We start from the raw sequence: 18507 nt of genomic DNA, 5'->3' as shown, positions 1-18507 counted from the left end.
TCGTTTTCGGCCCAGAAATTGTAAATGTAAGCCATGTCCATTCATTGACAAAACTGCCCAGTTGATTTGCAAGAATTGTCTTCTTTTCTATAGAAATAAATGAAAAACTTTACCTACCGATTTACAGCTGGGTTACATTTCCAGCGGAGTTTTTTGTCCAGCGGGCGTCAGTAGTGTGATGGTTGCTATGTTTTTGAATATATGGTCTCTCGAATTTCCTTTGAAATGTATCATGGATATTTTATGAATATACTGTGTCACGAAAAGTGAAACTTATATAAAATACTGTACTGTACTGTACTGTACTGTGTATTTCTATCATTTCTGATTTGTGATATTTTCAGTCGTGTTTGTTACAACTGTGTGAAAAATTCGCTCGATGTGTGAAGAATTTGTTTCTTTGAAATTTACGTTTTAAGAGAGCTGCATTAAAACTAGCAAGCATAAACAAAAGGAATTAAATCTTTACCAACAATAAAGGAATAAACTATAAGACATGTTACAGAAACATATTTTTTTCTACAATTTAAAAAGCAGAAGAATAAAATTAAACGGTTTGGAGAACATAAGTGGTCATTTTTACTTTAAAATGTTTTGTTTTCTATGTTCTGTACTCTGTTAGAACTTAGCTTTGATCACGTGAGTATTCGGAAAAAAAATATGATTCAGTTCTATAAACTAGCTTTTGTTCTAAGGATAATTTACTACATAAACTATCTAATAGGCGGCTTTTGATCTGAAAACAGATATTTTACGTAGGTTTGGCATACGGATTAAGTGCAAAGAGCGATTGTGTCTCACGAAACAGGTGGAGGACTATAAAAGTTGTTCTGAACCTTCAGCCTACTGGCGGCAAGTGATTCTGCCTTTGCGACCAGTGCAGACCAAGATCAGCATGCGCATCCGTGCAGGCTGATCATGGTCTGCACTGTTCGCTATTCAGTCAGTAAATTTTCAGTGAACGCCCCTTCAAATAAAAAATGGTACTGCCCAAATTGAAAGATGGACGAGTCCATTTTAGAAATTTAGCAGGGTAAAGGTTAAAATGCACCAGGACCGAGCTGCATTGATACCTGTCTTATGGCCAGTTCTGTGGTGCAAAGTCAATAAGTTCATGAGTTTATGGTTCTTGACTTTATTATGTTTTAAATTATTATAGATTTGCACGAACATTTTTGTGTGTTGCATTTCTATTGCGTGTGTTAGAGATTCAGCTGGCATTGATAACTTTTATTTGTACTGTAATGTGGTTCTGTGTTAAGTTACATGTACACCAAGAGCATTTTTTTTATTTGGGTTTTACGGCGCACCAACACAGTATAGGTTATATGGCGCCAAACAGGACTACATATTTTGGTTTCACATCTCATTTAGATCGAAATAAAAACATGAGGTATGGAATCAAAATTTGTATACCTGCTGGAATCACAGAGTTACAGCAAAACCAAGTGTTAAGACCCTATTAGTCGCCTCTTGCGGTCATGCAAGGGTAAGGCAGTGATTCCAATTCTTTTCATACACAGATCGTCCCAGAACCACATGGGGCACACCAAGAACAGGTTTAAACACCCCAGTTGTGGTTACCAAAGCGATGGCCCATTGTGTTTCTTTATTTGTTCGTTTCGATATATTTTATATGTTTTACCTAAAGTTTAAACGTTTATTATCCTATTGGAGAGCTGTTCTTGTTTTGGGTAAGAAACGCAAGATACGTTCAAGTGTACCTTCTTGAGAAACGAAGACTATAGACAGATAAGTATATTCTTTATTTTTACATAGAGTACATAGTATTACTTTATTACATGTATGAAATCGGGAGGGTAAAAATAAAGCTAGCCTATCACATGATTTGGAATTACATAATTGTTAAAGCTAGCTTTCTGAGGTTGAAGTCATTTAAAGGATAGAAGAAGTTGGTCGAATTAACTCGCTTTATAATAGGTCAAGAAAGATGAAAAAGTAACATGTGATAAAAAAATGTTACACGTGATTCTTTCCACATTGGATTCATTAAACTCATTGAATAAAATGATAAAATATACAGCTGAGTTCGCATTTTATTTTATTCAGCTTGTTTAATTAATTCAATATAAAAAGATACTCCTGTAATATCAAATATGAATTAAAATGTTTAACAGCATGAACGGATTTACATGTAGCTTTAAATTTTGTTTGAGGCATATGCGATGGCAAACGGCAAGTTAATGTTTCGTAGTGCTGGTCTTGAAATCGAATATTATACATGCTGGAAAAGCCTAGAACATTGATAGATTATTATAGACATTTCTCATGTATTTGTGTTTATCCAAATAACTGATCATTAGATTATACATTTAAACCTAAATCGAAATCGAAAGGATTTAGGAAAAAATAGTCTAATTAGAACATATTACCAGTAACGTTAAAATATGCGTGTCTTAGGCATAAATATATTTTAAAGCTTTGAAACTGTAATTTATCTAACAAAAAAGTATGATGGACCCCTATAAACTGTCTTAATGTTTAAACAGACAGTAAGGTTTATAATACTAAGATATTTTATTATGATATACATTGCTATATCCACAGAATGTGTTGAACAGTTATATAGTTAATCAACAATACAACATATTCAAGCGTGGTTAAATGTTTTCAGTTTTAAATAACAAAATTTTAATCAAAATATAAATATGAAAAAAAAATCATAATTTACTAATTAGACAAACATTAGTTATATTTATCAGTATATACGCAGAACAATGTCTTTATTTGAACTTAATGCAAAACGAACATTTGAATCAGCATCTGAAACTTTAGTCAGTATATGTTGTCTGTGTTGTCAGCACGAGAATCACGAGCAGTCGGGTTGAGGAGGAACATAAGGATGTGCCGGCTCACTTGGCTTATAAACATGATACGGATGTGGCTGCAAAGAGATAAACAGTCGTTTAACATTTTAAGTATTCCTGTTTGTTTGTGTTTCGCAAACGTTAAGGAAATATTATCGTTAAGACATTTAATGGATATATCTAATCCTGCCACTTCGATTTGATTCTGTATAACTTGAGAACAATTGTTTAACGAGAAATTGCGGGTTTTACTCTTTAGTATAATGAATCTCGGTCTTTGTATATACTTGTAAGCAATATCCTTTGCAAAAGTGATATGCCCTAACCAAACACAAACGTCGTATGCTCTGAATTCAAGAAATGTCATATTGAAACCTTACCTTAAGATGTGGTCCATCGCACACCTCATACACGCTACTCTTGTCGATATGAGACAGAAAGAAGTCAACCACAGTCTTGTTGTGCCAGTCAACGGTGTGTATTATGTGATTCAGCTGGAAGGAAATATATATAATTCCTTATTAAAAATTTTGTTCCTTGTCTACAAATATTAGGTTATTTAACATTGTTCTGTACAATACGGAGATATATTTGGACGAGTACCCAGCTGATAAAACCATATTGGACGAGCCGCTAGGCGAGTTCAATATGGTTTTCTCAGCTGGGTACGAGTCCAAATATATCTCGTATTGTACAGTACAATGTTTAAATAACCTTTTTATTCTATATCTATTTCATCTTACTATAATAATACTTTAAATTAAAAAAATGTTTCACTGAATATTGTATTCCTGCCTTTTCTAGTTTTTCCCAGCTTGGTATGAGTGCAAATATATATTATACAGAACAATGTTAGACCTGAAATAACCTTTTTATTCTATATTTATTTTACTTCATACGTAATATACGTAATTCATTGAATGTTGTTTTTTTCTGCGTATCATCATTAAAAAAAGTATATGGTGCAACCAACCTACATTGGGTGGTAATAATACTTGGCTGAGATATAATGCCCACAAACATTATAAGCAAGTTTGGTGAAGATCGGATGAAAACTGTTCGACTTAAAAGAGCGACAATACTAAATTTCCCGTTTTTCGAGTAATTCAATGACTATAATTAAAGAGTGCCTGGTACAGTTTGCTGGTTATCGAAATTGGCCGAGATGTAATGCCCACAAACATTGTCAGCAAGTTTGGTGAAGATCCGACGAAAACTGAATTATAGAGCAGACATGTTTTGGATGCTGACCACCCGTCCGCTGCCATTTATAATCTTCTCCATTTTGTTTCTTAACCGTTAAATAAAAACTGCTAAGGTAGCTTTTCAGACAGTCAGAGCTGATACCAGTTTCTAGGTTTCGTCCGGAACGGCTTCTTTTAGCGACTTTTCAAATATTCCAAGATCTGATGATCCTTTTTACTGTATTTCTAAGTTTTTGATTATTAACGAACGTTTTAATATCTAAATCAGATAGCATTGTTATCCCTTAAATCGTTTTAGTGTGTTGTAAACAAAAAAAAAACAAAAAAAAAAAAACACTCAAATTAAATCCAGATTTCAAGACGCATAATCAAACTCTGTACATAGAGCGCCTACTTTATCCGATTTACAGTCGGAACATTTTCACGCGTTTCGGGCTTTATCGTATGTTTAACATGGGACTGTTGAACCGTCCAAATACAGAAAATACAGGATTTTTTTGTACGCGCATGCGTCCAAATACAGAAAATACGGGATTTTTGTACGCACGTGCATCCAAATACCGTAATATATTGTACGGTCACGTGTTGCAAATGAACGTTCGCGATTGGATAGATAAAATAGGTATAGAATAGATATAAATACAATATGTTAACAGTTAGAAATCTTAATCATATACAAATGTAATGTATGTGATTGGCTTTACATATCATGCAGTTAACATATGGCTGTGTAGCAGCATATAGATAACCTATACTTGAATATAACTCAATTGAAATAAATATAATAGACCCTAGGTGTTTCAACAAAATATGTCTTAGGGCACGTGCAGGCACCTGAATAAAACCAATGGCTTTCCGCAAGTCTATTTGTTGGCAACCTCATAGACGGAGGTATAAGAGACTCGTGTTTTGGGTTTTACGGACATCACTTTTTTTGGTATACAAGTTTATTCTATTTTGAAACACTGTCTTTTTATGTGGGAAACATTTGCATAAGTTGAAAGAATGTATTTTAGGACTTCCATGAAACTGACTGTTTATTTTTTTGTAAATATAATGAAATTATTGTTTGTATTTTTAGCGCGTGTGCTATAGCCGATGTTACGGAATCGCACCTGCCTATTTAGACTGATAGTAGACTGGTGACGAATGAAACAAGAATGAACCAGTGTCACAATATGTCACAATATGTTGCACTCGAAGGCAATTAAAGTAAACGTGGCTGTCAACCAACTCGTAGAACTCGGTAGAACTTTACAAACTTCGTTATCAAATAATAACTTTTCACGGTTTAAAAACTTAATTACAAGATACTATAATTGTTTAACATCTAGTTCGGATTGTTTAAGTTAATTTAAAATAGATACAAAGTACAAAAAATGTCTGACTTTCCAATTACTGTTTAAACTTAAAACGCCATTCAACATGGGCTCTTTATGCCGACACAAACAATTTAATGACAAACCTGATGGTAGTCAAATGGAAAATTGTCGTAAGTTGGCTGAGACAGGCAGTTTGCAACCTTCATTTTCGGATAGTAATATGCAAACGTCAAGCACATTTCTTCCCGTGTGGACAAACCGCCCTGAAATGTAGGCAGAAGGCACATGCAATATGATATTTAACTTCAAACAGGTTCAGTGTTTAAGTTTAAATAAGGTCCATCCGCCCTTTCAGACACAATGAAACATAAAAGCTACGTAGATTATAGATCGCTCAAAGCAGTCTGGTCGATGATCAGACAATATATCCATTTGTTGACTTAGAATACAGCTTTTTCGCCAAGGCGATGCGAACTTAGTGACAGACCATCCCACTGAATGCCTTAGATTCCATATATTTGCAATAAATAAATTCACAGAAAATGTCTGGTGGCTTAAGAAGTTATATAATGTTGTTTGAATTATTCGAATTTAAGTCACAGCTTATCGGATAAAAATCACAAAGTGTCTCGGACATTTGTTCGAATTTATTTGGGTAGAGCCACTAAACATTAAGTAAGACATCACGGTGGCATGCCCATAGCTCAGTTTGACAGTCCAAGTGAAATTAAGCCCGCATGGATGAGAGACAAATGATTGGAGTCAATAAGATTACCACCTGGCAACGGCAACCCCAAGTTTAACATTACTGATAACTAACCTCGGTTACTGTGGAGCGACTTGTCGAGTCATAAGTGCAGTCAACCTGGAAACTATCACCCTAAAATTAAAAGGAAAAAACAATGTATATAAAGAGCTACCACCTCAGATTTTCAACACATTAAATACCGTTTAGAACCATCGGATAACCAAAACTTATTTCATAAATATGCAATTTATCAAAGTTTTGTTTATAACACTGACTGAAGTTTTGAGAAAAAAAATATACCTGTGTTGTAAAGAATGACAACTCTTGCCTGAGGTTAGTACCTGTATTTTCATAATCTAGCAATAATAATAATAATAAAATAATAATAATAATAATAATAATAATAAAGGCAAATGTTGGTCATAGATAAAATATCCATGTGGTCCTCCATTACATACATTTACATGATAGTATAAACAAATTCAGTAAACAAACTGTAATAAACACATAGAAGACGGCATTAATGTCGGAAATATTATAAAATCATTATATACATTGTGTGCTTTTCAAATTCTCGACTTCTTTTACAATATTGTGTGCAGGCACTTTACTAATGTCAGTGAAACGTGGTGTCATTCCATGATAAACAAAAGGAAATATATAACAGAAAGTATCAAACAACGAAATCAGTGATTAAATTCACATATTCAGTTTAACATACTTGATGTATATCTTAAAATAAAATGTACAAACATTATGTTATCTAAAAACAAAAAGACAAAGTACTAAACTCATATAAGAGTGGAGTATTTACAGAATAGATACAGATTAGGGTGAGCTGTCTCTTGCATCTTAAACGCAACTTAATTCGCTAAGGATAGGAGTATATTTAAGAGTGTTAAGTAAAGAGCCCTGATTAAACATATACATGTATAAAAAATTGTAAATGTGTTTAAGCATTTAAATAAAACAGTTCTTACCGGATACACGGGGACTTCCTTCGGCAACATTCGGACTTCTTGGAAATCAAAATCATAGTGTGGGTCCGTCATAAGAGGTTTAAGCTCGACACCATTCCTGTAATGTCTTGTTTTCATAGCAACTCCAAGCAAATGCGAATGTTGGAGGGCGCCAATGATCTTGACTTCTGTCAAATTGCTCTGAGTAAATCCCTGCACATGGCAAGTAATGAGACATTTTAAAGACTTAGATAATATAACAGTAATTCTGTAATTCCAGCTGGACTACGAGTCATGAATGAACGCATAAACTTCACTCATGGATCTTAGTGATATTTTGTTTTAAACTGTATCGGAATGATAAGCAAATAAAAACGACAGTTAAATGTGACGCATGACATAGATGTCTCCATATAAGTAATAACATGTATTTTTCATACCTTCAAAATATTTTGAACTTGGTAATGTAGAACTGTGTAAATAAAAAAGATATAGTGATGTAACATGATTTATGTAAAGCCAGTGCGGAATGCTGTCAAATTCAAATTACGTTATATTTGCTCTTAACCAAATCTCTAGCGCAATGTATCAATGGAAGGTTGGTGCGCCATATAATTGGCAAATGCTTAATGCCAAATATCAAAGGCCAAATGCTTATTCCAAAAATGATGAGTGCATCCTTTGATATTGTCATTGACATTAAGTACATAACTGTTCCCCTTTTATTTATTTCAAAACATTTTTGGTCGTATATTCGCTTGCCCGGTAGAATATGCTATGCTACTTCATATCAGACTGAGCCTGAGTGAACAGAATATATTTTCAAATTTTAATTGGTTTTTCAATTTACTATTAAAGCTTGACATATAGAGATACCGAGTCGTAACCAGCAGAGTATAAACATTTAGTATTAAGCAATTTGGCAATTAGCTTTATTTGTTATCTAACATTTGACACTTAGCACTTAGCATTACGTATCAGGCATTAAGTATTTGATATTTAGCATACCATTTACTTTTTGTCATTTATTATTAAGTATTCGGCATTTAGCATTTGGAAATTGACATGGCACATCGGCCTTCCATACATACGTATTTTCTTTTGCGTAAAATCCTGCAATTAGATTAAAAGAAGTTACCTGAGATAAACACTGGGAACTGCAGTATGATTTCGTAACAAAGTTATTTATTCCTGGTGGTACCACTTGGAAGTAACTGACCACGTGACCCAATTCTAACATGCCGGCCTCCTGCGGACGCAACGTTGGTGTTATAGTAATTCGGATTCCAGAATCATCAATCATATCAGACTTCCGGGTAGGGTTGTCGTAATGCGTCTCCATGATATAGAACGCTTCATCTTCTGGCCCACCAATAGAGAAACCCACGTGATCGGGGAAATAAAATGGCTGAAATATTGATCGTTTGAGAGACAATTTCCGACTTTTAGAGTTTAAAATGAATTTGATAATCATTTGACTTCGAGATTTTAAAACTAGTACAAATTTTGGAAAAAGTTAGAAATTACACGGAAAGTATGAGATAGAACCAGAAACAAGTTATAATAGGCGGAGAAGAACACGTCATTCTCGACTTTTTTTCAATTAAATCTCTCAATTTAAAGTTTTGTGATGATGTCAATTACTTTTCATTAATGTTACGATTTGCTATTTATATTGGATACCGTATACATTCGTACTTACCTCGCCACCTATTGCCCATGCAATGATAATATTTGAACACTGCGGTAGTGTTCTATGCTGGTGGTAGCAAATACCTTCTTTGCCATCCCAATGGTCAGGGTTGTCCACATTGCATCGGTACAATAGAATGTGATGAACATTCAGTTCATTTCCCTCCGTAACGACAGCTTCGTACTGGAATACAAATATTTTAATAGACAAGGGATAATTATCAAACTACTTTTGGTTCAAAATACATTGCTGTACAAACAACTTAGGCAGGAACACACTAGCCGAAATGATATTAAGCCAAAATGATCAATCGCCAATGACAGGATAAAATCATTACTCTCCAAGTCTTATATATGTGGCTGTTTAACACAAGAATATTAAATGTAGCACTAAAGGTAAGGCTATGAATTGCCTGCCTTTTTGTAGTAAATGTTACAGGCATACTGGTATCAATTTGATACTAATATAGGGAGAAGAAGCAAACAGTAGCATTTTGAAACAAGCAAGTATAAGTACTACTTATACAAAATACATATAGTGTCCGTAAATAACTGCAGCCAAAATGTGTGAAATCATGCTAATTGATTAAACTGGGCAAATGAAAAAATGGGTTTGGTTACAAATATGAAATTTGTAAACACTTGTTATTTGTACCTTGATCATATGATGTTTTCCTATTGGTGGCATCTTAAATCCTCTACACCAGTATGTCGTCGTATCTGATGGCACCAGGTACTATAATGTATTTATAAATATTTGTTATTAGTGTGTGGACATGATTTTGTTAAACGGTTTCTTGAGACCTTATTTACATAAAATTCTCTATCACAATTTTTCTGTTTGTTTGAAACAGTTTCTATTTAATTCAATCAAACGGCATGCACAAATTAAAAAACGAAGTTTAGACTTACATTTGCATTCAAGAAATCGAAATGTCTGCTGTCGGCCGGAAGGTTGTCGTTGACAGGGTTCGGGCTGAGTAAAGCAACACTCTTTGTACCCCTGGTAGTTCCGTGGTAATTTATGGAGTTGTCATCGGCAGGGTCATGCTCCCCATAAGCAAATATAATTCGATTTGTACCCTCCTGAAAAGGTCCATCCTGATACATTTTAAAAACAAAACAAGGCATACATGATTATTGAGAACACCACTTATTGTCTTCATCCGAGATTTGTGATTCTAAATGTACGCATTTGTAGATTCCGTTCCATCCAACCTTCGTTTAGACTTGCACAGTCTTATGTTCGATCGTTTCAGCTGATGTTTTAACTCCATTTATTTAACAAGATGTTTGGACATTTATGATGAATACAAACACTACTACTGCTGATAATGGCTTTTGTTTTGATTTTGTTCATTGCAGTTTTCATTTAGCCGTGTGAGAAAAGAAAGAAATCAAAGTACTCTTAAAGACGGGGAGCAAAGTTTATTTCTTTGTACAATGTTTTCGAAGCCCATTTTCTTCAGTAGTTATTTATAAACGAAAGTCGGTAAATATAACCAGCGCAACCCCCTACCAATATAACAATCAATCAGAGGCAGCGTGATTCCCTCTCAGTATAACAATAAATCAGGGGAAACGTGATTTCTTATCAGTATAACAATAAATCAGAGGCAGCATTATTCCCTCTCAGAATAACAATAAATCAGGGGCAGTGTGATTTTCTATCAGTATAACAACAGATCAGGGACGGCGGGATGTCAAACAAGTATAACAATCAATCATAGGCAGCGTGTTTTCCTACCAGTATAGCAATAAATCAGGGGAGGTATGATCTCACACACGTATAACAATAAATCAGAAATAGCGTGATTTCCTACCAGTATAACAATACATCAGAAGCAGGTTATTCCTTCTAAGTATAACAATAAATCAGGGGAGGCGTGATTCTATACAAATATGAGGCAGCGTGATTTCCTACCAGTATAGCAATAACCCAGAGACAGAGTGATTTCCTACCACTAAAACAATAAATCAGAGGCAGGAGATTCCCTCTCAGTACTACAATAAATCAGGGGAGGCTTGATGTCAACAAACATAACAATAAATCAGAGGCAGGTGATTCCCTCTCAGTATAACAATAAATCAGGGGAAGCGTGATTCTATACAAGTATAACAAAAAATCAGAGGCAGCTTGTTTTCCTAACAATATAACAATAAATCATGATCAGAAGCAACGTGTTTTTCTAACAGTATAACAATAAATCAGAGGCAGAGTGGTTCTCTTTCAGTATAAAAATAAATCAGAGGCAGCGTGATTTCCTCTCAGTATAACAATAAATCAGGGACAGGTGGTTCCGTCTCAGTATAACAATCAATCAGAGGCAGCATGATTTCCTATCAATATAACAATAAATCAGATGCAGCGTGATTTTCTACCAGTATAACAATAAATCAGAGGCAGTATTGTTCCCTACCACTATAACAATAAATCAGAGGCAGTATTGTTCCCTGCCAGTATAACAATAAATCAGGGACAGGTGGTTCCCTACCAGTATAACAATAAATCAGAGACAGTATTGTTCCCTAACAGTATAACAATAAATCAGGGGCAGGTGGTTCCGTACCAGTATAGCAATAAATCAGAGGCAGTATTGTTCCCTAACAGTATAACAATAAATCAGGAATAGGTGGTTCCCTGTCAGTATAACAATAAATCAGGGGCAGGTGGTTCCATACCAGTATAACAATAAATCAGAGGCAGTATTGTTCCTTACCAGTATAACAATAAATAAGGGCAGGTGGTTCCATACCAGTATAACAATAAATCAGAGGCAGTATTGTTCTCTACTAATATAACAATAAATCAGGGACAGGTGGTTCCATACTAGTAAAACAATTAATCAGAGGCAGTATTGTTCCCAACGAGTATAACAATAATTCAGGGATAGGTGGTTCCCTACCAGCATAACAATGAATCAGGCGCAGGTGGTTCCATATCAGTATAACAATAAATCAGAGGCAGTATTGTTCCCTTCCGTATAACAATAAATCAAGGGCAGGTGGTTCCATACCAGTATAACAATAAATCAGAGGCAGTATTGTTCTCTACCAGTATAACAATAAATCAAGGGCAGGTGGTTCCATACCAGTATAACAATAAATCAGAGGCAGTATTGTTCTCTACCAGTATAACAATAAATCAGGGGCAGGTGGTTCCCTACCAGTATAACAATAAATCAGAGACAGTATTGTTCCCTACCAGTATAACAAAAAATCAGGGGCAGTATTGTTCCCTAACAGTATAACAATAAATCAGGGGCAGGTGTTTCCCTACCAGTATAACAATAAAGCAGGGGAAAAGTGATTTCCAACCATTATAATGTTCAGTAAACTGTAGGTAGCGTAATTTCCTACCAGAACGTTTAATAAATCGGAAGCAGCGTGATTCTTTACAAGTGTAGCAATTAAACAGAAGCAGAGCTTATCATTGTTCGTAAATATCATGGATAGCGTACGCCTCGTCCTATTGTGCTCTATCTGTCCACCTTACGGTTTGGTATGAGCTAATTTTGTCACTAGGCTAAGTAGGTCTCTTTATAAGAAACAGATTGTTTATATTTTTAACTAAATATGTAAAACAAGTTAAAGCATAGCAAAAGTTCCTTCTAGGGCACATCTATATAAATATAAAATGATCATCTTGTAAAATTTTGGTTGCAATGTCTATTTTATACTACCAAAAATGTCAGGTAAGTATTTACGCTAGTTATTTAACATAAATTGTTAAATCCAACAACAAATTAAATATGTTACCACTTTCAGTAGAGTAAATACGGCAATAAAACATCGACCTGGTCAGTCCATTACGATTCGATGCGTGAATTTGTTGCGCATAATTAGAGGGTCGCAATGGGGTTTGTTTTCACATATTAACCATGCATTTGAACGTAACGATAATATTTAGTTGTTTACATTTAAATCTGCTGATATATGTCTATCTGGTCGACTGAATGTACAAATGTTATGTTCTTCAAGAATGGAGGAAATAAAAGAATCAATCAATCATCTTCGGGTTTAGCAATATGTAACCCATGGAACGCGTTCAGTCAGAGAGTCGCCTCAATTAGAAAAGAATAGTTACGTCAGAGGTTTTTTCTAAGGTCACGGAGTTTAATTGGCCAGCTTGTAATTACAACAGCTTTCGATATCAGTAGCTCGGTCAAGTGTGACTTACCGAATTAAAATATTCCTTCTCAAGAGAAGGAACAATAATATATGTTTTGATACCACTTAATGTCTTGTCCTAAAAGTTCATTGATGCGGGGAAAAGGTAAAGAAAGATGTCAGTCATCATTTATAAATTGACTGTATATAGATATAATGCTAAATTGTTTTGTATCTTTCAACAAAACACTTCCGGTATAGACGTACATATATTTGATACTATTTTACCTGAATAACTTCATCTTCGGCATCATCACAAGTATTTATCTTCCTGATAAATTTGAGTACCGTACCAAACTCATTTTCTTCACCAAACAATAGCTTCCAGTCCTGAGACTTGTCAATCACTGGCATTCTGTGACCAACTGTGTGACGATCCTGACAATATAAATACATTTTAAATGCCTATAGAATCTGTTGCCATCATTATCAGATCAAAAAGGTGTATTAATCTCTTTTTCTATACTAATGTAAGAAATTTATATGAATTTTTATAAAGATTATCAGTATTCAAGATCTGTTAACACATTTACAATGCCTAGCAACACGGTGTCCGCTCACTCTCTTGCTAACCGTGTATTATGGTATCGCTCGAACGATTTCAGACTTTTGACCCAAACGGTACGTCATAAGAATCGGGTCAACGAAAATACACGCTGAGCGTGTAAATTTACACGGTGAGCGTGTAAATTTACGCGCTTAGCGTGTAAATTTACACGCTTACCGTGTATTATGGTACCGCTCGAGCGATTTCAAACTTTTGACCCAAATGGTACGCCAAAATAAGCAAATCAGACTCTTGACCCAAACGGTACGTCATATAATGGATAACAGCATCATGCATAGCGAGTGACATTGATACACTAACTATAAGTTAGTAGGGAGTGTAAATGGGACATTTAACATAGTGAAAGTTTAGTTCTTTGAACTGAGGTACTTTATACAAAAATTAACAGGTAAGAGTAGTCTCCCTGGAAGCACTGAGAACAGCAATTACAGCCAGAGCCACACATCACAAAGTAGACTAATCATAAATAGAAACTGTAGAGGAAAGATATAGCATATACATATTGCTTCAAATATTCACCAACAAGTACATTTAGAATATATGAAAGATATAAAAGGGGATGGGGAAAGAAAGGGGATAAGACGGGAATAGGGCATTACTAAGTAAAAACTTGTGTTGGGCATAAAATATGGAAGAATCATAAAAGGAGGGGTTAACATAGAGGTTAACATATAAAACGACATGGACAAAAAGCAAGTTGAAAACAGGGGTACTAGTAGTACTAGTTAGGCAAGACAGTGCAACCAAAATAAGTCTTCGCCTAGATAGTGACAAAATACCAGAATGTATAAAGAAAAAAACACAAATTGGGTCATTCTAAGATATCTGTATACCAATGTCCTCAATAACTTGTCCGAAATCAGAGCACCAAAAACATGGCTGTTAAGGGCACGACTTGGATAGTTGCAAGACAAGAAGTCCAGTTCCTGAACTCCGTCGTTTTGTAGGTTTTGAAAAGAAATGGTCACAGACACTCATATTTTTTTCAGTGAGCAGTCACCACACTATCAAATAGGAAAATGTAGCGACTAACTGTAGAGGGGCCAATCTGTAAACGTGCACATTGTTTTACGATGTTTGTATTTTATTAAAAAAGTATGGTGTTTAATTTTCCGTATTTTATAAACTATAACCTGAAAGTAAACGGGGTGTGTATACCAAGTTTAAGAAGTGATTTAAGGCTTTCGTTGTACGGATTATCTGTTATAAAATGCAGTGAAAGCATCCCGTAGCTTGTGATATTGGTAACCTTGTAAAAATTGAAATAGAATGGACGTACTTTCATTATTAAATATTTACAGTCAACTGCGTTTCCTTAGAATAAATAATGTACAATTAATGTATAATGCATAGTGTGAGCCTTTCGACATCAACTCACAATTTTATATGCAGATAGTAATCACATAACCAAAATTTATTCTTGTTTAGATCACACAATCGGTTAAAATGAATGATAATTGGTGGGTTATGTATTTTGGACCTATGCAATTTTATTTGCCCTCTCGTTTTTTGATATACTTACTGCAAAGTGGACTGAACCATCATCTTTGACCCATCCGACTACCACATCACCTGGATACATATTGCCATTGCCTGAGAAACCAAAGCCCACCCATCCTAAAACATGACAGGTAAACAGATTTTTACTGTATGTTGTTTCATGCACTAGAGAATGATGCCATAGATTTCTTGAAAAAATAAAAACAATTATTTCAATTTTACAACCTGCTTTGTATGACCAAGTGGGTATAGCCATATGCATTTGCAGATATAACGTCATAACATTTTAATTTGAAATTTACATTACAGGTAATATTGTCTTGACGCTTAAACATTTCAGTGTATTTTGTTTTCGTTAATATAAGATTACACAGTTTAAAAATAAGCACACGTAGCTTCGTTGTTATGCCGTTGTTTGACCATTCCCCTTTATCACACATGATAATATTTAAAAATTCTTCGACGCATCTCAAAACTCTATGTGAAATAAGTTACATTCTTTTGACTCTACTTTAAGTAAAGTCTTGGCATAGTTATTTTGAAATGTTATTCTTTTCACACTGTTTTTAAGATAATGGTGTTCTAACCGAGTCATATGTCTCTATTTCGCGTGAACTTTCACTTCAAAGTACGCCTGTACTTTTAAAATGATATAAAATATATACATGAACACTCATATACAGTTTTATGCGTGCACGTGTAAATATATTTATATACATTTCGTGAATGAGTTCAGGCATAAATAACATTGCACACGAAGAAGACCACAAAATACAAACATAGTTGTAGAGTAATAAGCGGTTTAGAAATCCGAGGTTGGTAATTGGATTTTTTTTAGAATTTCAAAATATCTTCATCAGTTTTAAATTTACTGTCAATCATTTAAAATCAATCCTATATTTCAACCATTTTGGACACTGTTTTTTTTTTAATTAGAAAAAAAATCAATGTTACCTTTATTTGTGAATAGTTTATGAAAAGCAGTTCAGGGTATCTTAATTAGAATAAAAGCAAAATTTGGTAAAATATGTTTTCGAAATAGCGATTTTTGCTCAATTTTAACATAGACAAAAATAATTCTGGTTCATAGAATGAAATTCATCAAAGATATGTTAAAACTTCAAATATACCTGTCTACCCTCCTAATAATTATTTTGTAATCTGGAGCACGCGAACTTTTTTTACATCAAACTTTTATTAGATATAGAGAATTGGAACAATGTGGAAAACTTAAAATTTTTCTGCCCTTGTTTGAAAATACATTAAACAAACTATTTTTTTTTAAAATACAAATCTTCTTTGAAACCAACTGGTAAACACTATCAGTGGTATTTATTATTCAACATTAACATTAAGAGTTTTGTCGCCGCTTTTGCGAAAAAGTATTTTATGAGACTGCATGGAGGGATGCGATGCCTCAATGGCATTAATAATACTATATATTCAATATCTGAATCTTGGAAAATAAAATAAAGCCGCAATTCATGAAAACAACGTGAATCAAACAGCAATTTGCTTGTTGAACAGATATTGGAGGCATGTCACATTAAGTATAATTAGAAGTGTAATAAAAGTAACTTAACAAAAAAATAGTAGATTATTAAATTGTTCTCGACAGCACTTACCTTTTGTGCGCACGTGCACCTCAAAAGTCACGTGCGTATCATTGAAATTCCAAAACAGTATGTAGTTTCTATCTGTATCTAAAAGTACCGAGTGATCAAATTTTTCCGATGTTTTCACACCGGCTATATCGGAACACCAAACCGCTTGCACCACGCTCAGAAGGACCAGAATCGTTTTAAACTTCATCGTAAAGTCTTACTGGTCTGTTTATCTAGCGCGAATAGTCGGTATTTATACTACTAACCAACAGAGGTCCGTCGGGTGTTCTTTTTTCCATTAAGGTATGATAAACATTCTGTTTGCTTATACTTTTTTTTGTGAACACATTAGTCCATTTCTGCATTATTTTGCAATAACCATCAGTCTGTGTTTCGTCCGTAGGGGACAACTCCTGCTTGTATAATTAAGTTCCTTTTCTTCTCAAAAGAGTACAATAATCACAGCCGAGAAAGATTTTTGTTGACGCTATTAAAGGTGAAAAAATAAGAAAATATATATTTTCTATGATTATTTGACGATGTGAAGTCTTAAGAACCATATGCATGTCAAACGAATAATTTCGGCCCCAACCTTGTAGTAGTTTTAGGATTTTGAAAGATTTCAATCATTTTTATCTTCAGTAGGCATTCCAGTATAATAAAGCGATGATGAGTGGAACAGATGTTGGCGAAAGCCCTGAAGGATTTGTTATTTTGTTTAAGCCACACCGACACAATTAAAGACCATATTACAACATTTCCCGCTTTATATATTGTTCGTGGACGGCGTATGCCTGTAGACATTTTGTTCACACACGGACATTTTAGTGAGTGGGTTATAGGAAAAAGATGTTTCCTTTTATGAAGAAAGCACCAAATTTTGTATGTAACTATTTTGAAGTATGCTGAATCCAAAAAAAGGAGGAGACACGCAGTTCGTTAACCTCAATTAGCTTAAAATGAGGCCCCAAAAAGGGACCTATATTTTATTTATTTTAATAATATAGTTTTGAAAGCAATGTCCAAAAGGTTAATTTAAAACCAAAATAAGTAACTATTATTGACATAATATTTATTTAGTTACATTTTATACACATTTGATATATAGGACACTAACAAATGACATAGATGAGGCCCTAAAAGGGGGAAAATTGTTTAAAAATTTCATTTACAGGATGACTTTATTTTTAAGTGTGAATATTATATCACTCAGGTAAATAAAACTAATTTTAGTAATTAATTATATCAAAATATTATTTAAACATTCTTTACATTTTGAGGTTCATTAAGGACATTTTATAAAACAAGTTCACATATACGTAGTACTACATACTGTAATTCATATAATCGATTTTACAGTACTTATACTTACATGGGGTACCGATAGTTCGATTTCCCTCTGCATATTATTAAGCATTCAAAAGAGCAGCTATAGAAGGGGTTATTTTGTTGTTTTCTTGTAATTCAACATCTAATTTAAATTCATGTAAAACCTATTATACAAAACATAATTTATATGTTTTTCAAGACAATTAATGACTTCAAGCTAAAGCATACGATCATCTCAACGCTTTCTTTAAAACAATTTAAGAAAATGGAATGTGAGCTAAATGTATTGTTGTATTTATTATTAATTTATACTATATTCAATACTAATTTATTTGAATTAGATTAAGATTTCAAGTTTTAGAATCAGTCTGAATTCCGCTTTCTTGAAATTAGCTCTGGTATTGTATGATAGATTAACCTTTGTACGGTTTGAACCAACGACCTTCTTATAGTTCTGACAACGCCTTTACCACTAGACGGTCTCTCTCACTGAACCCCTCCACAGAGCTTATAACTATAAACATTTCTAAAGTGCAGTGAATTACTGCAGACACCCCAAGAAAGCAAATAGTTACATATAAA

The 18507-nt window shown here is 34.0% G+C and overlaps 1 protein-coding gene across 1 annotated transcript; it reads right to left on the bottom strand.

The window, feature by feature from the left end:
- Positions 1-1747: 1747 nt before the first annotated feature.
- LOC123549510 (DBH-like monooxygenase protein 1 homolog) lies at positions 1748-16840 on the bottom strand. The gene is made up of 12 exons (XM_045337672.2): positions 16618-16840; positions 15015-15109; positions 13153-13302; positions 9667-9840; positions 9410-9490; positions 8765-8938; positions 8201-8470; positions 7084-7275; positions 6176-6235; positions 5499-5618; positions 3209-3322; positions 1748-2905 (listed from the first exon to the last, which is right to left on the bottom strand). The coding sequence occupies exons 1-12, from the start codon at positions 16802-16804 to the stop codon at positions 2831-2833; spliced, it is 1692 nt and encodes a 563-aa protein (XP_045193607.2). The 5' UTR covers positions 16805-16840; the 3' UTR covers positions 1748-2830.
- Between the last annotated feature and the right edge of the window lie 1667 nt (positions 16841-18507).

Source organism: Mercenaria mercenaria, chromosome 15, assembly GCF_021730395.1.
Source record: "Mercenaria mercenaria strain notata chromosome 15, MADL_Memer_1, whole genome shotgun sequence".
NCBI lineage: Eukaryota > Metazoa > Mollusca > Bivalvia > Venerida > Veneridae > Mercenaria > Mercenaria mercenaria.
The sequence above is the reverse complement of the archived record's forward strand: the minus strand, read 5'-3'. Positions and strand labels throughout refer to the sequence as shown.